At 43.4% G+C, this 25415-nt stretch overlaps 1 protein-coding gene across 9 annotated transcripts in view; it reads right to left on the minus strand.

The window, feature by feature from the left end:
• The window catches only part of LOC139756673 (fat-like cadherin-related tumor suppressor homolog), a 1059999-nt gene that overhangs the window by 60719 nt on the left and 973865 nt on the right, over positions 1-25415 (minus strand). For 8 of the 9 annotated variants that reach the window (XM_071676360.1, XM_071676394.1, XM_071676389.1 and 5 more), the window contains 15 exons: positions 22798-23219; positions 19345-19606; positions 17430-18118; positions 16488-16637; positions 16109-16320; positions 15708-15889; positions 10012-10035; positions 8561-8772; positions 6179-6392; positions 5867-6061; positions 5223-5361; positions 4445-4608; positions 2574-2782; positions 728-872; positions 406-567 (listed from right to left, as the gene is read on the minus strand). In XM_071676360.1, the coding sequence (XP_071532461.1) occupies positions 406-567; positions 728-872; positions 2574-2782; positions 4445-4608; positions 5223-5361; positions 5867-6061; positions 6179-6392; positions 8561-8772; positions 10012-10035; positions 15708-15889; positions 16109-16320; positions 16488-16637; positions 17430-18118; positions 19345-19606; positions 22798-23219 (3381 nt within the window). The remainder of the gene's footprint in view (positions 1-405; positions 568-727; positions 873-2573; positions 2783-4444; positions 4609-5222; positions 5362-5866; positions 6062-6178; positions 6393-8560; positions 8773-10011; positions 10036-15707; positions 15890-16108; positions 16321-16487; positions 16638-17429; positions 18119-19344; positions 19607-22797; positions 23220-25415) is intronic. The other variant, XM_071676345.1, reaches the window with a different exon arrangement.

Below are 25415 nucleotides of genomic sequence, written 5' to 3' on the forward strand. Positions count from 1 at the left end.
ATATTCAGAGTTATTAATCTTTTTCCTTATATTCTCTAAATTTCTTATCATTATTCTACCATTAGGTGGGTGCTCAAATACCATTTGTTCAAAGTTATCCATTTTATTTCAATCAAGCTTTCACCTTCAAAGAGGCATCATCAGAAATCTACAAAAAAAAACAGAAAAAAACTGCGTCACAAAACTTGGATATGACATGCAAAAAGGCAAACAGAATATAAATACGAAACATTCCGGAAAAAAAACACAGTACATAGCACATAAAAGTAAGGGAAAAAGCTAAAAGCGAAACAAATTAACAGTATCATGAAGGGTAGTTTGAGTTACAATCTAAATACAAAATACTAAACATCCAAGCCTTAAAATTTGTTTCAGCGAGGATGGTGTACGAGCAGCTGGACTCACCAACGGGCGCGTCCTCTCTCAGGAAGAACTGGGAGTACTTCCTGGCGCAGTGAGGGGGTCGGTCGTCCAGGGGCAACAGGAAGATGGTGACGGGAACGTCGCTGTGGTGTCGCGGGGACCCGCCATCCTCACCACGAATGAAGAACTGGTACACCTCGTTGTCTGGAAAGATTACCACAGACGCAAGTCTAATCCTCCGATGAAATTCAGTAAGTTTCCCCAAGTATGTATACCCAGGTGATGCAATTACCCGAGGAGACAATTGCTTAAAATCATATAATAATATCTATTATTTATTCTGATCGTGCAGAATGGCACGTACCTCGTCCTTCAGCACTGACGGCGAGGGTGACCTGACCAGAGGCCGGGTCAACTTTAAATAGCGTCAGAGCCTCAGAGCTGTTGGCCTCATACATGTGGTACTTCACCTCACTGTTCACGCCTTCGTCTGCGTCTGTAGCCTCAACCTGAGGGCAAGTCCAGAGCAGTGATGACTGGCAGTGTGGTAATGCTGTTAGATACGGCAGTGTGCACTGTTATCAATGGTGGGAGTAATGAGAGGGTGTGGCGCTACTGGTGTGTGCTTATGAAGGGTTTAGTGGCATTGAGGTTGTCGAGGAAGGATGACTCGTATTGTTTGGTTGTTTCTGGGGACTAGTGGTAAAGGAATGTGTTGTTGAATTTCCACATTAGAAAGGGAGGTGAGGAGACACGTGGCTGCGCTAGTGAGGAATTATTGAGGTATGGAGGTGAGAATGTGTTGGGTGCTCAGAGTCTCCTGATAAAGGAATATGGTGGTGTGTTGATGTAGTGTTAAGATGTGGTGTTGAAAAAAAGATTGTTGTAATGGGGATGTGGTGGTGAAGGCTGGTGAGAAGGTGGGTGTGGCGCAAAGCAAGTGTGGTATGCTTATGAAAGGTACGGTGACGAAGAACGTAGCCCAGGAGGGAGTATAGTGCTGGAAGAGTGTAGTGCTGAGGCATATCATGATGAACATTAGGTTGTGTGTTACTGAAGCTTTTGGTAGGTTGATATATGCTGCTAAGGGATGCTGTGGGGAGAGGTGAACGTAGCCCAGAGGCAGTATGGTGCTGGAAGAGTGTAGTGCTGAGGCATTATCATGATGAACATTAGGCTGTGTGTTGCTGAAGCTTTTAGAAGGTTGATATATGCTACTAAGGGATGCTGTGGGGAGAGGTGAAGAGCAGTGTAAGTATAATGCTCATATGTGCGAAATTATCAAAAGCTTTCTAACTGCAGTTATGGTGCAGAGGGAGCGTGGGACTGACATTAGGTGAGGCTGAATGGGTATTGTTCTGAAAGGATGCCATGCTGAAAAATGTGACTGTGAGACAAAACGGTGGTAAGGGTGTGTTAGGGTAGGGTTGTGATCGTATTGTGATAGAATGTAAGGGCGAGGGAGTAAGATGTGTGTAGCAGCGATGGAGTGTGTTACTAAGGGGGCGTTTGGTTCTGATGAAGTGTGGTATGTGGGATGAACGGGTACTTTAAGAGGGTCTTAAAAGTCTTAAGGGGGAATAAGGGTCAGTCATTCCAAGAAATTCCTCAGGAAAATAATACATAACTTGTTTTGGGTCCAGCGATCAGCTGCAGGGAGACCTGTTGGTATCCTTCTAGATCAAATCATCAAAGAGCAATTTGAGGTTTCCCGCGAGGAACTTCAACAAAATCATCATAGGAGTATGTGTATCTTTGTGTGAGCATACGCATGCATTTTTACGTGCATGTTCGTGTGTGTGTGTGTGTGTGTGTGGGTCGATGGGTGCATATGCGTGTGGGGCCGTGCTGTGAGCGTCATTTACATTCGTGTGGGTACACAAAATGCCTCTTAACTCTTGTCATTTGCTGCTAACTACCTCTAACCTTTGTCTAACATTTGAGCAAAGCAAATCTCTCTAGTATAATAGCTGCTAGGACTTTTGTCCTGAATATGTAATGATTTGTCTTTTATGATCAAAAGCCGCCATTTGTAAGGCTGTTAATATCAGTTAAATACTTTACAACATCAATTCGTTATTTACCACAATGTGCTCTACTACATATGTGTTATTGTCGAAAGAAATGTAGTTTGTTATTTTTGACACTGGGGGCGTGGAAGCAGACGCCGAAGGAAGGACTATAGAGGGCGGGAGGATCCGTGAGCTTACCTTCAGTATGGTGGTGCCTGGAGCCACGTCCGTGTTGATGTTAGCCTGGTACTCCGGCAGTGTGAACTGCGGCGCGTTGTCGTTCTTATCACGGACGGTCACGCGCATCACAGCGAAGTCTGCCCGCCCTCCTTCGTCCGTGACGGAGACGCGTAAAGTGTGTATACTGGTGGCCTCGCGGTCCAAGGGGGTCTCCGTGTACACGTTACCTGCCGACGAGGTGTTGGGTGTATACAAGCTTGATGATGAGACACATTGGGATATCATCGTTGATATGACATTTTTCTAATCTCTCGCCTGTACTAGGGTCAAATTCTGCGGAATTTACTCTAACCAAAGAAATATTTCTAAGCCTATCGTTCTCCATTTCAGCGAGACACTCTACAAACAAATATGGTATATTACATGTATTACATACTTCCAACTGACCTTCAGCCTTCGCCTCTACATATTTCCGCTCATCTTCCTTTCTCATGTTTGCTGTTTCATCAATTCTTGATTACATTCTCTTCACAGACGCAACCCGCCTGTGTAACCCTTCTCTATACTTTCCCAAAACCATTCGAGACCAAATATCGCCCTGTCTTTTCATCCTCACTCACTGTGAACACTCCTAGCTTCACATATACTTCAAGATATCTGTCTTGAGTGCTTGCATTCAGCTAAACATTTCCTGCCTCAAACCAACCTCACACTGGCCTAGATGTCGCGTCACTTTTTCCAGCCAACTTCGTCAAACCTTGTGGCTCACGTGTTTTCTCCTCATTACTCTCTCCCTCGAGATCCAGCTTTGGCCATCGAGATCCAGTTTCGGCCTTCTTTTTATCTCTCTCTCTCTCTCTCTCTCTCTCTCTCTCTCTCTCTCTCTCTCTCTCTCTCTCTCTCTCTCTCTCTCTCTCAGCATCTGCTCCACCAACTTCCCCCTAAACATAATACCATAAGTTTTTAAAGCCACTACACACCCATCACTCGGTCCAGTCATTCCTTATCTACTATGACTGTTATAGACACCGATAATTCCATTTTCACCTTGATGCTTCCCGATATGTTCCCATCTATCTTGGAGTGACTCTCACAACCACATCCTTCCAGGAATCACCATCTCCAATCTTTGATATCATCAGGTAGCCTTTACTCACTCTGTTTTCGAAGCGTCCTTACTGTAAGAGCGATCATCTTGACCAAGTTGTCTTCATCTATACAGATAATGAACTTAGGCTACATCACTGTCCTTTAACAGAAACCTCATCACTGATCATCAAATATTCTGTTATCAGTCCTCCTCAATGTATCGGCAGAAAACCTCGTCACAGACCATCAGGCCCTCTGTTATTTGGTTTATCCAGGAACGTTCTACCTCTTACATTTAAGGAATCAAAACACTGAAAATTATTACACATATGCTACATCTGGACATGAGGATTACTGAAGAGTAAACTGGCAAGAAAGTAGGGTTAAGGTAGTGGAATCTTGTAGAGTAAGTGAAGCGTATGATAACGTAAATAAGAAAGTTGTTGGGTGAGTTGGGAACTTGTTTAAGGTGAGTGTGGAGTGTGGTGAAGTGGGATGATATGAATGTAGACTGAGGTACGATGAATAGATAGTGAGGTGAGGTGCAGGGTGTGGTGACGTGAGTAAATAAGAGTGGTGAGGTAAGTGTAGAGAGTGTAGCTAGGTGAGTTTAGAACGGGATGAGGTCAGTGTATAAGAGTGAGAGGGAAGTGAGCAGTCTGGTGAAGCGAGAGTAGAGTAAAGAGAGAGTAGAGAGTTCTGATGTGAGAGTAGAATAGGGTGAGGTGAACTTACAGACCGAGTGAAAGAGAAAATAAAAAAATCTACCATCTCGCTCTCCTGTGGTGGAGCATCCTCACCTTCTTTGTCTATCCTGAAGGCGCCCTCGGCCGTCTGGTCGAGGATGTCATACCGGAGAACCCCATAGCCTCCGGCGTCAGGGTCGTGGGCGTGGAGGGTGAGGATCAGCTGGCCCGGGGCGGAGTTCTCCTCCACTCGTCCCTCGTACACCGTCCGACTGAACCTGTACCATGACATACACACGCACAAATTAACACACGTCACACATCTTACGTCTTAAGAGAGACTTTTAGACTCTGATGCACAACACTAGTGCCCATGATAACAGTCTCACATAAAACTGCTGTACATAGCTAAGTACATCCATATTTCTGATTACTTTTGTTATTGTAAAGCAGTTCTTACTTTACCCCTGTTATTGAGACAAAAACAAAACCATATATATATATATATATATATATATATATATATATATATATATATATATATATATATATATCAACTGACTGTTATATTCCTCTCTTGTGTCTCCCCTGATGATGTGATTATTACACGAAAGTGCACTTGGGAACTTTTCGTGTTTCATTTTCCCCGTGGATTCATAGGAATATAAATATACATATATATTTATATATATATATATATATATATATATATATATATATATATATATATATATATATATATATATATATATATATATATATATATATATCATATTCTAAAGAATCTCTTACTTGACTTCTGTCGTACGAAGTACGGCCAATGTACAGAATTTTTCCTATACTCTCAAGAAGCAATGCCAACCTTCGCTGTGTCGGGGGTAGCGCATCTCACCTGGGTACGTAGTAGTTGGAGGGAACGACGGCCACGTGCATGCTGGTGAAGGCTACGTGCACCCCGTCACTCACGGACATGTTCAGGTTCAGGGATGTGACGTTCTCCAGTTTGTGCGGCGCAGTCACCGTCAGGAGCCCTGGTGGTCATCATAAGCCAGCCTCATGTTACCATGATTGTCTTAAGAAATGTTAGGCATATTATTCTCGTATATGAAAGAAGTAGATACCCTACAATACATGGAAATAACTAATGATACTGTCCCAAGTACGTCAGTAATCTAAAGTGAAAAGGAAAAATAAACAAGAGAAAGAGGAGACTTGCCTAACTGGTAGAACTACGAAAATCTAAGTGACTGGAGAGTTCTTAGTATTTGGTTGACTTGTGTGACGTTATACTGAGACTTTTGCGTTGTCATGAGTGCTTACTAGGCAGCTAGCATGGAATGATCAGATGTGACGAGTGCCATACAGGAGCGCCTAGCTTCACCAGTGGCATTACACAGTTATACGATATAACGGCATGAACATCCAAGAATCCACGTCGCGTTTTACACCATACAGATACTCTGCCTTGAGATCTGGCAGTTGTTAAGAACTGAGACAATGAATCCTTTAAGGAACAGATGGTGTTTGGAGGTGTACCTGTCTGTGAGTCAACCTTGAAGATTCCATTGCGGTCTCCTGAATGAATGGCGTAGTGAAGGGGTGTGACCTGGCCGGCATCTGGATCATGGGCGGACACGGCAGAGACCACATGACCTGGTTGGGCTTCGGCCGACACCCGGCAGGAGTAACTGTCCTGGCGCCACACGGGAGGGTTGTCGTTGAAGTCAAGCACTGGAAATGAGTGGATAGGAGCCATCAGACTGGACGACCAAGAGGGAGCATGTAGGAGATAACATTTAACGATACATTACAAGTTATGGAAAATTACTATGAATGATAATATCTAACCATCAACAATGACGGTGGAGGAGGAGGATAACTGTGGGAGTCCTGCGTCCGTGGCCACTACGGTCAGTACGTGCTGGGGCTGCGTCTCCGTGTCTAGCGGGCCTGCCAGTAGTACCACACCGTCCTCGCCACGCACCTCGAACAGCTCACATCCGGAGCCGCAGGAGAAACGCACCTCGCCGCCCGCACCCGTGTCCACGTCGCTCGCCGAGACCTCCATGCGATCAATAATAACCCAAGCTCAGTCACTGTCTAACTTAAGTACACTTCATAAAGTCAAATTTTAACTCTTTAAGCACAGCACATAAGACTAAAACCCGGCTAGACATGATATACCTTTATCAGTTGCAGCATCCACCTTACAATAGTACAGAAACAATCTTCATTTTCACTGAAACAAGAAAACTTCCAAGAATTGTCTATTGAAGGCTTAACTAAAGCAACACTTGGGTAAAGTCTGTGGAAAAAGTCATCAGTGAGAATTAGAGTGATGATGCGTCGATAAAGCGGCAATGTGATGAAAGCCAAACGTGTGGTGACACCCTACACCCGACTGATGATGTCATTCTGTGTGGATCTCTAATGAGGCACCAGATTTGCCCATCCACCTCACACACACACACTCTCCCTTGCACACCTCGGTGAGCTGGCCACGAGTGACGTATGTGCCATTTGTCTCACACTTGGTTTACAAAAGATGCTTACAATATACAGATTCGCGACAAAGGGCTTATATCATATCTACCCACTTGAGGAGAGTGTGAAACAAAGACTTCAGAATAATACTGTCTGCTCATATCGGGTTACGTTGGCATCAGTTAAGTCAAACATCCTTTCGTGGGACCAGTCTCGATGTTAGGTTGTTGTGCTCCCAAAATGGACTCAAATAGTACTGCAGGCTGCTAACACTACCACTAAGTGCTTTTGTCATCTTTACAGAAATAAGCTCTCTGCAGTACGCATATATTTTTCGTCTTACCCTCAATATTCCTATCCATAGCACTGCTGGTTGTCTAAAAGATAAAGATACTGACGATCTGTGAATAGAAAATGACGATTCTCACTGAGCACAATGAACAATCTTGGTATGACGATAAAGTCTGAGCTATTTTGGACACAAGGATATTACGCAGTTAGGTAAGTCCGCCTCCATCTTGAATGAAAGGTTTACTTCGATACTGAAGCGTCTTCTAGGTATATGCCTCTAAACAGCTTATACGAAGGACTGATTAGTTCTCGTATAATGTACTGCTCTCACATCTGGGAGTCTCTAGCTCTACATACTTGACAAAACTGAGCGCTTAAGCAATCCGACCAATAAACAGCCTCAAACTAACCTCAAAACTTGACCCACTTGCCCAGCACCATAAGGCTGGAATTCTCTCCTTCTCCGAGATGCCACTCCAGTTTCTTCTCACGAAAACTGGCTACTTGTGTGCCGTCGTCATTTGACTCGGCACGTTCCAGCCTCGCATAAATTCAATGGGACCGTTTAGAGCCCAAGAGTAAGTTGTGATGTCTGTGTCTTTCCCTACACCTTTAAGTTTTGGAACTCTTTACCACCTCGTGTTATGTTTTTCCCAAAAAGCTTTGACCACCTCATCTATAAAAGGCAGAGTTTCCACCTCCTCAGAAACCATTAGATCCTTCTTCTTTCCCTACATATCTAAGCTCTGGCTCTCTTTATCACCTCGTTTGTTTTCCTAATAGCTATGACCTACTATCTTGAGAGAAGCGAGGTTCGCATTTTCTCAAAAACCCTTTGAATCTTTCCCTTCTTCTCTCCTTACTTCAGTTTAGCGATTGTTTTATGATCCATCTAAGTCGTGGACTCAGTGAGAACGTCTGTCCGTGACTGGAGCCTCTGCCGCCAGGAAAGCAGAGAAGAAAGGATTTACCCAAGTGGGTCGCAGCGTAATGTGTCAGGTGGAAGGGTTGTAAACACGTGCAGTGTAATGTCTGAATGATGTTCATGATTGAAGTTGATGATGGAGGTTTGGTTTATGTCACGGGTGGTGTATGTAGAAGCAGTGGTATGGGTGGGTCACGTTATGAGTGGTGTTTGATGTAGCAGCTTTGTACTCTGGTGGATTATGACGTAGGTGGTGTATGATGAAGCAATCATACAAGCTGTGCGGGTGGTTTATAATACAGGATGCGTGTAATGAAGCTGTTTAAGACAGGTGGGTTATGACACAGCTGGTGTATGAGTGAACAAATGTACATACAACAGGTGGTTTCTGATGTACAAGTTGGCTATGATCGGAACTAAGGCACATTTACGTTATGACACATGAAGTTTCTGATGGTGCAGTTATACAGGTGGGTTTATGATACAGATGGCGCAGATGGTTTGCGAAACAGATGGTTTACTTCACTCACCTGGACGATGACTTGGCCAGGCGAGGCGGCCTCCGATACGCTGCCCTTGTACACGTGACTGCTGAACTCTGGAGGATTATCATTGACGTCTGTGACGGTGATGGTGACGTGGGCGTCAGTGTGGCTGCCAGTGACGGAGTCGCGCGCGCGCACCGTCAGGTTGTGGACGCGGGCGGCCTCATAGTCCAGCGATGCTATGGTCTGGATCACACCTATCACGAGGCGGATGCTACAGTAGGTATGATACGCCGTGCGGCAACCAGAGTATTCAAATGATTCCTTATAAAACGCTGAATCACTAATGCATGCAGTACTGTATTCTTCAGCTAATGACCACATAAAAAAAATACCAGTAAGGTAACAGCAGGATGCATAACAATCTGATGAATTATTGGCTGACAAAACATAATCTGGAAATTTAGGAATAAAATTTAGAGTAATTTGGACACTTAGGAATTTAATGTTCGTTGAACCCCACTGTTAGAAGTAGTCTCACAAACCGCACAAACATGGCTTAAAAGAGATGAATGGGTAAAGAACCACCAGATTTCAGAGCCATTTGAGGGTCACTGAATATCACAGAGCTACAGAGGAATCATTGACTTATCCGCAAACACAAGACAACGTCCTGCCAACTCTGGAGGAACAACCCCGGTGACATGTGAGGGTAAAGAGGTGTGGAGGTCACTTCAAAGGTCTCCTCCATGAGGGCAGGACGCTGTCTTGGCAACAATATTACCCGGTCAACAACGCTAACATGGAACATCAGATGGTCAATCTTTTTGACGACAATGATCTCTTAAGATGCTACCGTGCACATTGGTCCGTTCTGAAAGCTGATTCTGCAACGCTAAAGCTTTCTAAACAAGTGTCCACGGACTGTGCCAAACATAAAAAGCAGTAAGATAAAAAAAAAAAAAAGAAAAGCGTTCTGGATAATATGCAAGATTTCTACTATCTGCTGCGTGTGGTACCTTGTGACGTGGGATGAGTGAATTAAGGCCATGGTTTAGAGTCAAGTGGGTTGTTGTGTTGTTATATACCTTCTCCTTTAGTTTGTTATCGCAAATACGTTTACGTATCAATTGTGATTTTTTTTTTCTTTCAAGTCATTAGAATTTTCTTAAATACCAATTAAACAATTACTCAGGTTAATTGCAAGGATCCCTGGTCACACAGGACCATAAGCGCACACACAGGCACACAGATCCACACACACAGACACACCCACGCACACACACACACACACACACACACACACACACACACTACACCTACTGTTCACAACAAAATTCATAAGTTTCATTCAGTAAGACAGGAGAAATCAGTAGCTAAGGGAAGCCTGAAGAGCCAGTCATCTCAGACACATATATATATATAGAGTGATGCAGGAAGTGGTCTATATACAGAAGGAACACAAGGGCAGCAACTAGTAGTAAAAACATACTTACACTGCGATTCCACAGCATTGCCACCTGAGAAAAGCAGACATAAGCCGTGGTAAAGCTGCGTGCTCAACACGTAGGGGGCAGTGGGAGGATAGAGCTACATTACATTATCAATAATGAGCTTATCTAATGAAAAAGAAACAGGAGAAGAGAGCTGAGGATTAAGAGTTAGTAGGGTGCAAATTGGTTGTGAGAGACATTTGGATTCCACTGCAATGTAAGAGGAAGAATCTTTATTGTATATAACATTAAATTACGATGATGATATCAAATATATATATAGAACGACAGATATGTCTGCATTTACCAAGCAAAACATAATAATAATAATATCAATATATTACCTATTCTTTTTAAGATGGAATCATTTTCCTTTTCTTTCATGAAAACCTCCTGCTCTGAAAATCAGTGAAGGCAGGAGAGCCTTCACTGGGTAAAATACAGCGTGGAATATGAGACTCCATCAATTTGACGTATACAGGCACCCCTTCACCGCTGAAGATTATCATGGAAAGTGAGGCCTCTACCAGGGATATGTATAGTGGAAAACGAACCTCCCACTGTTGGAACAGATATGAGTGAACCTCCCACTGCTGAGGTAAACATGAAAAGTGAACCTCTTGCTGGTGAAGTGTATCATGGAAAGTGAACCTTCTGCCAGTGTATCATGGAAAGTGAGTCTCCTGCCAGTGAAGCGTGCCATGGGAAGTGAACCCTGCTGGTGAAGTGTATCATGGAAATCGAGCCTCCTGCCAGTGAAATGTTTCATGGAAAGTGAATCCTGGAAAGTGAACCCTGCTCGTGAAGTGTATCATTGAGAGTGAGCCTCCTGCCAGTGAAGTGCACCATGGAAAGTGAACCCCCACCAGTGAAATCATGAAACCCCACCAGTGATACATAGCACGTGAGGTGAAGCTGCAACAGTGGAATGCAACACAAACAGTGACCCGCCACCAGTGAAACAGAAGACAGGAAGTGAGCCTTTGACATTTAGTTATAACAGGCTGATGTGGGTCTCGTTAATGATGCCAGTGTGGATTATCTCTGAGATATGTGACTTTAAAAACAAGAGAATTTACGAGCTAAACTTAAGGTAATTCATTACAAGAGAACACACGGGTGTGAATGAGGCTGCTGGGACGGTAATGAGAAAGATTTTGCCTTATTAGCACCTGGCGTTCACAGTTATTGGGTTCATCTGTATCAATACCCGTACAGGAGAGCAAAGCATCATACTGTTTCTATGTCTATATAATGGTCGCCATCACGAAGTTAAACTCATCATTCCTCCTCAGACTTGTGATCCAGGGGAAGTGAATGTTATTCTTCTTTCGTTAAATATGCCAGAAAATATATGATTAGTTGAACTTCCTTTGGAGTGATTTATCATTTGTGTGTGCGTGTATATATATATATATATATATATATATATATATATATATATATATATATATATATATATATATATATATATGTGTGTGTGTGTGTGTGTGTATGTGTGTGTTTATGTGTGTGTGTGTGTGTGTGTGTGTGTGTGTGTGTGTGTGTGTGTGTGTGTGTGTGTGAAAGATTCTTCATTTTTCTCCTGGATTTTAAGTATTACGAAAACATAGTTACTTGACTTGTAGCTGATTTTGTCCTTGGAGAACAAATGATGTGATTTCTCAAAATGTGCGACAACACCACAGTCTGTCTCAGACTTTGAGAAGTAATAGATAATGATTGTCAGTTGTAGTAATACATGTTTGAACGTAGAGTCTTCTTGGAATGGTCAGCTCTGAATGATGTTAGAGATATTCCTCCAACGTTTACTGACAGAACACGAAGAAAGTTTTACAGCAATGGAATACGTACATTTCCTGACGAAGGAGTGGGTGGAAGGGAAGGCTATACAGTTACTTCTGACTGTGACCACAGTATCGTTGGGAAATCTACAGTGACCCGAGTGTAAGATCTATGTTATTTACCAAGATTTCAGACACAGCTCAAAAACTCAATCAACGGTAAAGCTGAGGTTGTGCAGTTCTCTTACAATAGGGTGGAAAAAAAATTCCGTAATTGAAATGCAAGTCTTTGATTGAAGTGAATGATTCAGAAGACACACAACAGTTGTGATCGGATTTAGGTGGCTGTTGACCTCCGTTGTGTAGCGGTTACCATTAATGACCGTAACGCACGCTCGGGCGGCAAGGGGTCGAACCACAAGGGTTCGAATCTTGTCCGTACCGGTTCCAAAGTCCGATGAATTGGGTATCAGGCTTAGGCAAGATTACACACAAACACACGCATATATATATATATATATATATATATATATATATATATATATATATATATATATATATATATATATATCCCTGGGGAGAGGGAAGAAAGAATACTTCCCACGTATTCCCTGCGTGTCGTAGAAGGCGACTAAAAGGGAAGGGAGCGGGGGGCTGGAAATCCTCCCCTCTCATTTTTTTTTAATTTTCCAAAAGAAGGAACAGAGAAGGGGGCCAGGTGAGGATATTTCCTCAAAAGCCCAGTCCTCTGTTCTTAACGCTACCTCGCTAATGCGGGAAATGGCGAATAGTATGAAAGAAAGAAAAAAAAAAAAAATATATATATATATATATATATATATATATATATATATATATATATATATATATATATATATATATATAACATCAGAGATTCGAACCTAGTACCATTTGCTTGGCCATACTGACCACTCAACTAATTTCCCCATTTCCCTATCATGGGCAGCACAACCGAGTGGTAAGCGTACCCAACTACCATGCAAATGGTACAAGGTTCGAATCCTTGCTCTTGGAGGGTACTATGATATATATATATATATATATATATATATATATATATATATATATATATATATATATATATATATATATATATATATCACATGAAATCGACATCAACCATTCATTACAAACCTCGACCTGAACCTGCGAACACCAGTGGCTAAGACCAGGCATGTAATAATGAATGGTATATATGTGTGTATGTGTGTGTGTGTGTGTGTGTATGTGTGTGTGTGTGTGTGTTTACAACGTAAATTAGATGGCTTTGAGGAGGGCATTCAGCTGCCCGCAGCGTACCAGCTAATTTGAGAAAATAAGATGAGACATGATTCCTGTGCACTGTAAATCATGTGTTAGTTGACGAGCGCTTTGTATGCTCAGGATTAAGGCAGAGGCGGAGGATGGAAGGATAGTTCTTGTTGCCAGTCAGGAGGCGGCGATGGTTGTGCTTCTTGTGTCGCAACAGTTAGCTAAGGAAGCAGACGCAACACACGTTCATCGTCTGTTTGGTCCTACGCATATATAACTCGCCCTCAGAGAGAGAGAATGAAATTGGGGAATAACTTCTCGTAATGACTATCATCATATATTTTCCCCAGTTTCTCACAGAATACTTATTAAAACAAGTTCCACTACGCATTCATTCACGCCAAAAGATATATCAATATAGTAACCCAGAGGTCATATATTACGACGATATCCGTGACAAAATCAACATCTCAGTGTTATATACATACATTCATATATGACTGATGGCAATATTTGTCCCTAACATGGATATAAACTGTCATTTTTCTATCATTCAAAAAGCCTGAATTGTTAAGGCGGCGTGAGAGGAGGGAGTCTGTTCGGGACAAGGTTACCACAGGACTACATCCGAGTAAGGAGCTCCACACACCCAGGTCAGTTCGGGTCGCTGGTAGACTGTAAGAGCAGCTGACCTCTGTTCCAGTGTCCTTTACGACAGAGGTGCGAGGGTTAGTCAGTATATTGTCATATATACCTTGAGGGGATATCAAGGTGATCACACATCAACCACAGGATCAACAAAACCTAAGTGATATATATATATATATATATATATATATATATATATATATATATATATATATATATATATATATATATATACTTCAAAAACTTCTCATTCTCAGAACTCGAAATTCTGTGCGATTATTCCCATCCAAAGCAATACGGAAGATAACATAAGAAATATCATTACGATAAATTGTATGAGATAAAAATTGATAAACAGTGTTTGCTGCTGGTAATCGTTACGTAATGTGGTGCTGGTATTACGTGTCACTTCAGTCTACGGTGCTTGCTTATCATCTCTTTCCATAGGAAGGTAAGACCCTTCAGCACGACGGTACGATCCTTGAGCAAGACAGTGCAACAACCCTTGAGTCAAGACAGAATGATCATTGCCCTGAACCGTAAGTGAGTGACGTGGAACTCTCAAAGACTGGGTCAAAGACCCAGGCGTGTTCGAAGGTTTGTGTCGCCGTGCTCAAAGGTCGTACTGTGGTCTTCAATGTCGTCCCGTTGTGCTAATTAGGTTGATGCTAATCACGTACAGTATAGCACATTTGTAAAACATATCCGCTAGTATTTATGACAGAGAGAGACCCCGTGCTATACCCTGACATCACAATGTAAAAGATATGTTTACAATGCACGTACAGTCGACGGATGATAAGTGTTGTCAGTTAAGAAGTAAGACATCCTTCTTAGATGATCATCTTCATTGCTTGATGACCTAAAACAAAAGGATCGACTGTGATATTCAGTGGTGACTGATGATTGGTTCTCGCATGTGGGAGGCTGTGTGGAGGACGTGGAAGATTGTGCCTTAGGACGTAAGACCCAAGTTGAACATTGGTAACTTTTCAGGCTCGATGGTGCGTCAGTGTTGCCCATTACAGCAGATGATGCAGTGAGACCCGTCTAAACTGGTAAAGTTCAGGAAGATGAAAACACTCGTTAGTCATTTCGTAAACGGCATCTATCTAACGCCTGCTGACCTGTCACTCGTTGGGTAACAGGAGCAGATATACTCTAGTATCACCAGCTTTGTAGGGCGGAAAATTAGCCAGATTATGTTAATATATTGTTAACATTCTTCCGAAACAGTCACTCAGTCCCAGCGTCGGTTTTCAAAGCACTTCCAGTGATCCACCCCCAAGGTCCAAGCATTTCCTGAGGTGTGCAACCTACTCGGGGATCCTTTTAGACACCATCTTAAAGACTGAGGCAATCTACTGCCCAGGGAAATGCAGGTCCAAATCACGTACAGGTCATATTTGACTCCCTATAAGAATCTACTATCCAGATCCTTATATTCTAGTAACTCAACCACGGGAGTTAACTCCTCATCCGGCAAGACGCAAGACCACTACTGATAATCTTGACCCTGAGGACACAGTGGACATACGAGGTGGGAGATTCCAGACAGATTTGCTGTTAGAATTACTGGAAATTTGAGACCAACTGCTTGATGGCCATGAATGAGGTTCTTATTTTTCTGTGAATGTGTCTTTCTCTTAACCTACTTCCAGATGATGGGTTTAAGAAGACGAGGGAACATATTCAGCAACTGTGAGGAAGGCATCACTCCTACTAAAGTGAACAATATATATATATATATATATATATATATATATATATATATATATATATATATATATATATATATATATATATACGCAAAGATGTACTTTATTTCATTCAAATGTTTAAATCAGTACAGAGGTTCGACCTATGCAAGTAACACACACCATCTTCAGTCCTTCGCTCTTAACGATGGACGTGGCCAGTGAGGGCTTCAAGGCGTCCAACAATGACTTGACTTCATCTGAGGGAGAGCGTCTAAGAGGAGAGAGTCAGACTTACCTGTGGAGTAATCAAGGGCGAACTCCTCGTTAATATTGCCGGCGACGATGGTGTACATGATGGGTTCCCCTGTGGGACTGGCGGCCTCCACCCTGGCCACAGGCGTGCCCTCCTGTGCGTCCTCAGCAACAGAGGCCAGGTACAGGGCTGAAGTGAACATCGGGCCCTCGGCTGACACCACCCTGTCACCCATCATTCTTTATTAGCTCTTCATTATCATCTACTGTATTCCATCTTATAGATCCTGTCGTCAGGATATGTAAGCTGGAAGTTATCTGTGTCGCGCTGTAGCGCTTGTCTACAGCCCACACTGTCGCGTTCTTTGCCTCGTAAGTTCTATTCAAAATATGTAAAAAGTATTTCTATATTTCGGTTGGATCAGACTCTCCTAATCTACTCACCGGATCATGACATGAGCCTGCGAACTGAGCGGCTGCTTCCCTCCGTCATAGGCGGCGACGGTGAGGCTATAGGTCTTGTCGGCCACCATCAGCGACTGCTTCAGGGATATCTCGCCTGTGTACTTGTTGACAGAGAAGAGCTCTCCGCTCCCCCGCACCAGCTCGTACCGGACACTGCCGAAGTCGTCAGCGTCGGCGTCTACCGCTCTCACCTACGTGGACGAGTAAGATGTCTAATGAACATAAGCTTTAAACAAACTCGAATCATATTGTTATCTGACATGAGCATCTCTCTCTCTCTCTCTCTCTCTCTCTCTCTCTCTCTCTCTCTCTCTCTCTCTCTCTCTCTCTCTCTCTCTCTCTCTCAGTCTGGGTTCACCTTAGTGACGACGTGTCCCCGGGGAGCGCTGGTGGAGACGAGGGCGTAGTAAGGCTGGTTCAGGAAGACTGGCTCGTTGTCGTTGATGTCCATCACTGCCACATGCACTAGGACGTGAGCCACGTTCCCTGGCTCGTCCACGTCCTTGGCCTGTCTCACAACGGGACGGAGAAAATCTCGGTCAACATCATGAGATGAATTAATCATTTGACAAGACGTAAAAATCGTATTTCGAAATGAAAGCGAAAGCGGACACAGAAAACAAGCGGTATTTTTGTTGCAGAATACAGCCCTCTTAAAGACGCATTTCCTTTAAGAATTCAGATGAGAGAGCCTTACCTACCGAGTCTGTCCAGGTTTATAAATGAAATATTGCCTTTCCTTTAAGAACCGAACCTAAAAGTGTTTAGAAATACGTATATTTGTGATTTATCCACAATGATAAATGAATGAAAGGTAGAAAGGAAAAGTGAAAGTAAGAGCTAAGAATTTATTCTACTCAACTGTTTCGAAGATCTCTCTCTGAAGAACACTTAGTTTCGAGAACAAATTCTTGGCTCAGGATTTCAAGTTTTTGTTGTTACCTTTCAAACCTAAATACGTATTTTCCCTTGGGAGCCTAATACGCTAATGTATATGTGATGATTACTTCATCACTGGACGACACCCTACAGACTTGGGCAACCCAGAAAAAAAGGAAGGCTTTAAATATGAATAGAAGCTCTAACATCAAAAGGAACATCAATGGAAATAGGTGTAAAATCATGAAATCTTCAGGGATAGGTATAAGTGGGAAGCTCTTTTGTACCGATGGATTGTAGTCCTACCAGGCATATGATGATGATAATGATCTTGTCTCCCAACATATGTAGGAGGTGAGGTGTCTCACATGCAATCAGTACATAGAGAAAAGAAACCTTCTGCTTTGGCATGTCAACGCACCTGGACAACCAGGGAGTAATGGTCCTTAGCCTCGCGGTCGAAGGGTTTGCCAGTAGTCTTGATAACTCCTGAGGTGGGGCGGATCTCGAAGTTGTCCGTGGGATTGAGGATGGAGTAATGGACGTGGTGGTTGAGTGGCTGACCCTTTACCCCTAGGGCCACCATATTCATCTCCTTAGTGGAGTTTTCGTATACGTTCGCCCAGTACTTTTCCTTCGTGAAGACTAAAGTGGAAAGAGGGGCGTCCTGTACTTTGATATCCACTGTAGCAGTCGAGGTGATGGATCCGTCGGTGGCTTTCAACGTTAGGTTGTAACTGGACTTCAGGTTCAGCTGGTCATGCACGTTTAGACATCTGCTCACACTATCGAACTCAAACCTCTTCGTGTCGTCGCCGTCTAGGATTGAGTACTGGATCTGCGACCAGTCAGTGTCCTCGTTGTGGTGAACTGCTTCACCCTCGACCAGGCAGAACACCCTCACGCCGGGGAAGGTGGGCAAGTAGAGAACAGCGCTGTAGTGAGTCTTCGGGAAGGCCAGTGGTGGTGGGTTGACCTTCTTGATGGTGATGGCAACGGGGGCAGGGGCGACACACTCCCGTCGTGGGTCGCCACCATCGATGGCCCACACGTTAAACTCCACGGTCGTGCCCGCCACATCGTCCAGCCGACCAGACACCCACACGGCTCCTGTTGAGTAACGGAGAGAAGGGCTGGAGGTTAGCCTACTGGTATTACGGGAATCAAGTGTACTTTGATCATAATTAGAGAATCAGATGCACTGACTTACACTTAACTGGAGAAATTGTATATGATCTATCATCATGCACACAATACGCAGAGCAGGCATGGGTCGGTGCTGTCTGCAGTATAGTGTCTGGGCAACTCTCAGAAAACAACTTGTTTCAATTCATTTCTGAGCAGATTTAATGGAATTACATATTAAATAAATTTCAAGCCTGATCTCCTCATAGTCGGGATGTTTTATGCATTACTGAATTCATGGAATTATATCTATGTATAGAAAAAAAAAGATATTTCCTGTTTTAACAGCTAATGGAAATGATTCATCTAACTCATAATCCTGAATGTTTATTATGCTTAGCTTTACCTGTGCTCAGAGTAAACACAAACCTGACATGTTGTCTCCGTATTGTTCTTTCGTACTTCCATATCGTTCGCTGAAATCAGCCTTTTCACTGGTCACTAAGATCAAGTACGCGCCTGGCTCAGGACGTTCGCAAGTCTTACTTACCTCCTTTCGCTGAATAGTTCATGAAGCCTCGAAAATCAGAAAGCCGCTCCCTCGGCATAAGGGCAACGCCACATCATGACTGAGGTCACCTGCCTGAAACAGACCTGGGGAATCAGGATAAAGACGAACTGCTGTTGCACGTTTACCACGCCTCTGTTGGACAGCCGGAGCCACTCTCTTACACCCACCAACTATGGTTCTCCACCACAGTTCACTCGCTGTACCCATGAAGGTGGAAACAGCGGCAGCAATAATGAGGAATAACATATCTTCAGTTCCTGGCAGATACGGAGCCCAGACACCTGTGTGCTGTCCCTAAATATATATATAATTATATACATGATATAATCATATATAATATAATACTCACCTATACTGTTCAGAGTTCTTGACTAGATACTTGTATACTTAATTATACACACTGGTCTTAAACGCTTGGTCAGATATAAACCTGTTTCCTTGTCTCAGAACCAAGTAGAATACTCACTTTCAGTAGTGTTACGAACTGACAGACAGTTCGTAGTAGACCACAAGACACTTACATATGTGATGTTTCGAAGTGTTATAAACGACATTCACCCAAGTCGTAGTCTTGCCAACCAGGCAAGGTGTTCATGCGTTGTCTGGATATATGAATAAGGTAAAGAGGGAGGCCACAGACCTGTGTGCTGGTCGATGGAGAAGTACTTAGAGACATCCTTCTCGACGATGTTGTAGGTGACGCGGCCGTTGTATCCCTGGTCGCGGTCGTGGGCGGTAACGGTAAGGGGTGCGGGGTCTTGGGCGTGGGTGGCGAAGACGGGGGCTTGTATAGCGGCGGTCTGGAGGACGGAACCCTGGAAGTGTAGACGGTCCCATTCGGGCCACCAGTCGTTCTCGTCGAGCACTGTCACCCCAAGCCAAGAGCTGCGAGACACCCCAGCCTGAAGAGGAGAGGGAGGGATTGTGGGTGTCAATATTGCATCCAGGAGACTGTGTGGGTGTCAATATTGCATCCAGGAGACTGTGTGGGTGTCAATATTGCATCCAGGAAACTGTGTGGGTGTCTATACTGCATCCAGGACACTGTGTGGGTGTCAATATTGCATCCAGGACACTGTGTGGGTGTCTATACTGCATCTAGGACACTGTGTGGGTGTCTATACTGCATCCAGGACACTGTGTGGGTGTCAATATTGCATCCAGGACACTGTGTGGGTGTCAATACTGCATCTAGGACACTGTGTGGGTGTCAATATTGCATAAAGGACAATGTGTGGGTGTCAATACTGCATCCAGGACACTGTGTGGGTGCCAATATTGCATCCAGGACACTGTGTGAGTGTCAATACTGCATCCAGGATTGTGTGAGTGTCAGTACTGCTTCCAGGGTACTGCAAGACCGCCTATACGAGGATACCGTGTGTACCAGTATGCTTCGGGGATACTGTGTGGGCGTCACTACTGCTTAGGATACTCCTTGGAGGTCACTACTACAATGCATTTCTAAGTTAACTATCACTGATGTTACTCATGATCATCTGCAACCTAAAATCAATTAGTGAATGAGAATTAGGAACTTCATATTAAATTTGTCTAACGTATGACCAGAATTCTGGCTACCGGGAAATATATACAATCAAACGCGCCAGTAAGACTATACGCACTCATACACAAACACACACATCTGCAAGGGTTCGAATCCTGGGCGAAGCAGTTGGCTCGTGGACAAGCCAGCTGGTCGTTTTCCCCTTGGGGCTGGTCGATAGACTTGATGCCTGACTCAGAATGGAGTGTGTGTGTGTGTGTGTGTGTGTGTGTGTGTGTGTGTGTGCACATTAAACACATGGTGCATTTATTAAAGGTTAAGAGACGGCGCAACACGGTTGTAAAACTCTCTCCCCATAACATACAAATAGGTAATCATACAAACCACTATTAGAGGTGAAATGAGCCTTACTGAATAACAGACCGTCACCAATATAAAAATGACCAAAGCGTTATTACCTGACCTTTCTCCATGATGTCTAGCTATGGCGCAACTTTAGCTTTCGATTACTGCAGTATGACTTCTTCCTGGTTGTGTTTCTCTGTTTACGCCATCGATTATCCCGTGAGGTTATTATAATTATGTTACAGATATACATGGCCCTCCGTTACGTAGCGGTTAGTGTTGCTGCCCGTGACGCACCTACGGACCGTCCAGGGTCGAGCGCATAGGTTCGAATCCTGTTTGCGGGAGTCGACCTATAGTCAACCTAGATGTTCATCCTCTAGTAATGGATGGTTTATACAGTGGGTACCTGGCAAAGGCTAGGGTATACATACATATACATATATATATATATATATATATATATATATATATATATATATATATATATATATATATATATATATATATTTTTTTTTTTTTTCATACTATTCGCCATTTCCCGCATTAGCGAGGTAGCGTTAAGAACAGAGTACTGGGCCTTTGAGGGAATATCCTCACCTGGCCCCCTTCTCTGTTCCTTCTTCTGGAAAATTAAAAAAAAAATGAGAGGGGAGGATTTCCAGCCCCCCGCTCCCTTCCCTTTTAGTCGCCTTCTACGACACGCAGGGAATACGTGGGAAGTATTCTTTCTCCCCTATCTCCAGGGATATATATATATATATATATATATATATATATATATATATATATATATATATATATATATATATATATATATATATATATATATATATAAAGAAATCTGTTTACAGGCCTGTTCCTCAGCGATCAACAGAATATATCTTTAATCACATATGACCGTCTTGGAAGATGGGTCCGCGCTAGAATGAGCCTGTTGCATCCTTGATAATATTAACAGCAACACCACGTCCTCATGGCTGCAGATATAAACAAGTTATGACCTAATATTTACACTTATACTTCAGTTGAGGAACACGCAGCGCGCACGTTATCCAAGCTAACAAGTGAGACTCTCGAGGTCAATAAATTCTTTTTCTTGATATGGATGAAAATCAATGTCACACGAGCACCTTGGCTGTTCGGTGAGGTTTGTTTCGTCTCGAGGAAGCCACAGACTTTCATCCTGACAAAGCCCGTCGCTTCCTCTTCATGCTGGACAATGGGTTAAAGATTTTTCTCACCTGTGACTTCTAACCCCCATTACTTCGACCTCCTCCGCTGCTTCAACTACCTGAGGGTTTTATTGACTTTTATACTGTGGCTGAGGTCTGATGACCAAATAATCTGCCTGTGACCCGCTGTGTGTCCACTGTACTATTTGAGGTTCTACAAGGTGAACGCGTTGTGAGGTGACGTCTGTCCTGGATCAGATATTCTTTGGCGTGAGGTCTGCTTTTTTCCTGACCATTTTATCCTTCTGTCTTGGGCTGTCTGTCATTGGGCATTCTTTCCAGACAAGGTCTTCACGTTTATTCACTTTTTGAAGGTTACGGTCGCTCCTCCTTGATCAACAGGCTTTCATCTGGTTGCATTAAATCTTACATAGTCTTTTTTCTTTTCCTATCTCCCTGCTCAATATTCCCTCATCTGACTGTTCGCTGTAAATTTGCGTTTATTTCCAGGTTGCTATTGCACAGCATTTATGCTTTTTTCTTATTCATTTCTGCTCATTCGCTCATCCTGTTCCTCTCATTTAGCAGGGGAAACGTTGACTTATCACGGAAGCTAAGGAAAAGATCGACCCTTACTTAAATTACGGTATAGTTTGAGGAGGCCCCTTAAAAATGGGGGCAGAGGTAGATATTTTGAAACCATTATGACAAACAGAAGAGCCTGTTAAGTCTATGTAATTCTTTTTTTTATACTTGCTCGCCGTTTCCCAAGGTAGCGAGGTAGCCCCAGGAATAATCCAAAAAAAAAAGCTTCATTCGCTCAAAGGTAATTTCAAGCTGTCATGTATAATGCATCGAAGCCATAGCTTCCCCCATCGATACCCAAGCCTCACAAACCTTTCCATGGTTTCTCCCGGTTGTTTCATATGCCTTAGTCCATTGACAGTACGTCGCCTCCTGTATAACACATCACTCTAACTCAGTCTATCCCGTGCACGCCTTTCACCCTACTGCATGTTCAACACTCAGAGCGCTCGGTACGTCGTTATATGCGATAATATCTTACCAAGTTGGTGGCGGTGATGGTGAGGTTGTACCAGGCGGTTGTCTCGTAGTCCAGCGGGGCCGCCAGGCTGACCACACCTGACGCAGGGCTGACCATGAACACGCCCTCGTCATTGCCACCCGTCAGGGTGTAGTGCAGGGACGAGGGCGAGGAGGCGGTGAGGCGCGCCACTGCCGACCCCGTTGCTATCCACTCTCCCACCTCCACCACGCGGGGGGTGTCATCCCCCTGCCAAGAGGGAGGGGCGTCAGGAGAGGATGTGACCATCACTCTGACGGGGACGGAGGCGGCGCGGGCCTGGCTGGCGTGGTCCATGGCCCTCACCAGCAGCAGGTACTCTGACGGCTCGCTCTCCATCAGCGGCCGCGTCAGGCGCACGACACCCAGGGAGGGGTGAATACTGAAGATGCCGCCAGCGTTACCTGGAGTATTGCGAAAGGAACAATATATGAGAAAATTGTGTTGCAGTGTGATGATAGGGCTATGCATCTGCATGGTAGGTGACAACACAAATTCAGGCTGTGATCACATAAGAATAGTCTTAAGTGCAACACACAATATCACTTGGCCTGAAACACAATGCAGTGCATCATATCTAGGGGGGAAACACTTAGTAACATCATGAAGGAGGAACCTGATCTTGGCACTACTTGAGAAACACAATCTAGGTTATCCTTTCATGTAAAGATTTACGAAATAAATCAACATCCTACTAAGAATATAACGTCATTCCAGAAATGATGGCCAACACATTGGTAAACAAAGGATCACAAAACAACGTCCCAAATAAACTCAACTCAAACTTCTCCTGGCTGCACAACACACCATCGCTAGAAACACTTGACTACGTCCTATTAGCAACATACCCTAAAGGTAAACAACACTCCATGTAACATCGAGTTGCATAAGCAACACAACAACCTTTTAAAAACCTATAAGACCAGAAATAAAGAAGAATATCCGGCAAGAAACAGAATACAATTCCGTACATAAGTAACAACATAAGGTGCTAATAGGAAATAAAACAGTCCTTGTTGGAACAGCACAACACAGTGATTTTTAGGAAACACAGTACGACTTACTAGTAGAAACACAATACATTGCTCAAACGTCCATTGAACACAACACCGTGTAAGAAACAGAGCATAAGATCTCTCCACAGAAACATGGTGTCTGACATTGCAACACAAAGCTTGTTCAAGAAGCACAGATTTACCACACTCCTAAAAACCCAAACGTCACATGCGAGGAATACATCTTCCTAGCAGAAACGTCATACATCACACTAATAGACATACAGCACATCTTCGTGGTAAGGACGCCATACATACAGCACTTCAGGAACGTTTCGGAGAGAGTTTTCATGTACATAAAAGAGAAATGATAACAATGATTTAGCTGGAAAACTTGTAAAATCAGTGACGGACTTTTGCGAACACTGTTTATCTTATGAATCTCAAGTTCTGCTGAAGAATCATCGAGAGAAAGAGACGCGTTACCCTTCATATAAACATCTTACACTTTCATAAGAACTGCGATATCGTAAGCCTAGGTTCACTGTGCGTACACAAAAAGATGGAAACTACAGCAAAAAAAAAAAAAGCTAAGAAAAAAAGATTTGAAAGCTTGAGTCGAATGAGGCTTCGAAATATAAGAATATGGAAAAGATGGTCGAGAAGAAGAAGAGGAAGAAAAAGAAAAAGAAGAAGAAGAAGAAGAAGAAGAAGAAGAAGATGAAGAAGAAGAAGAAGAGTAGAAAGAAGGAGAAGAAAGAACAAGAAGAGAAACAGGAAGAAAATGAATAAAAAGATGAAAAAGAAAGGAGAGTAAGAGGAAGAAGAGAGGGAAAGGAGTGAGCCTGAGCATGGTCCAGCTGGGAATCGTGAGGGAAGAGGAAAAAGAACGATTATTTGATTCTACGACAGGGGGAAATGGAAGCCCTGAGACGGTGCGGGTATTGGGGAGACGGGGAGAGAGAGAGAGAGAGAGAGAGAGAGAGAGAGAGAGAGAGAGAGAGACGGAGCCGTTGCAAAATTCAGGCTCTCTAAGTCGAGGGAGAGAGAGAGAGAGAGAGAGAGAGAGAGAGAGAGAGAGAGAGAGAGAGAGAGAGAGAGAGAGAGAGAGAGAGAGAGAGAGAGAGAGAGAGAGAGAGAGAGAGAGAGAGAGAGAGAGAGAGAGAGAGAGCCGTTGCAAAATTCAGGCTCTCTAAGTAGAGAGAGAGAGAGAGAGAGAGAGAGAGAGAGAGAGAGAGAGAGAGAGAGAGAGAGAGAGTTACACAGATCCAAAGACCACATGGACCTAGGGTATGAGCAAAGTGATCTGGCCTTTACTGAAAAAGATGCAGTCCCCACAAAAGCAGCAAAAGAAAAGAGAGACAGCGCAAAGGCTCTTTCCTCACATTCCATTCCCTCTGGCATCACGCCAGACGGAAAACAGGAGAAAAAATACCTTGCAGAACTAACAGGCACGAAAAAAAAGATATTGGAAAGTCAGAAAGTAGAATGAACGTGAATATGTCATGCATCCCATCACAAAAGCAAGCGTCCCTTCATTATTGATACAGAGACGATGTAAGGACAAATTGTGGGCGCCAACCTTGTGACTTATAATGTCTATAA

Source organism: Panulirus ornatus, chromosome 2, assembly GCF_036320965.1.
Source record: "Panulirus ornatus isolate Po-2019 chromosome 2, ASM3632096v1, whole genome shotgun sequence".
Classification (NCBI taxonomy): Eukaryota; Metazoa; Arthropoda; class Malacostraca; order Decapoda; family Palinuridae; genus Panulirus; species Panulirus ornatus.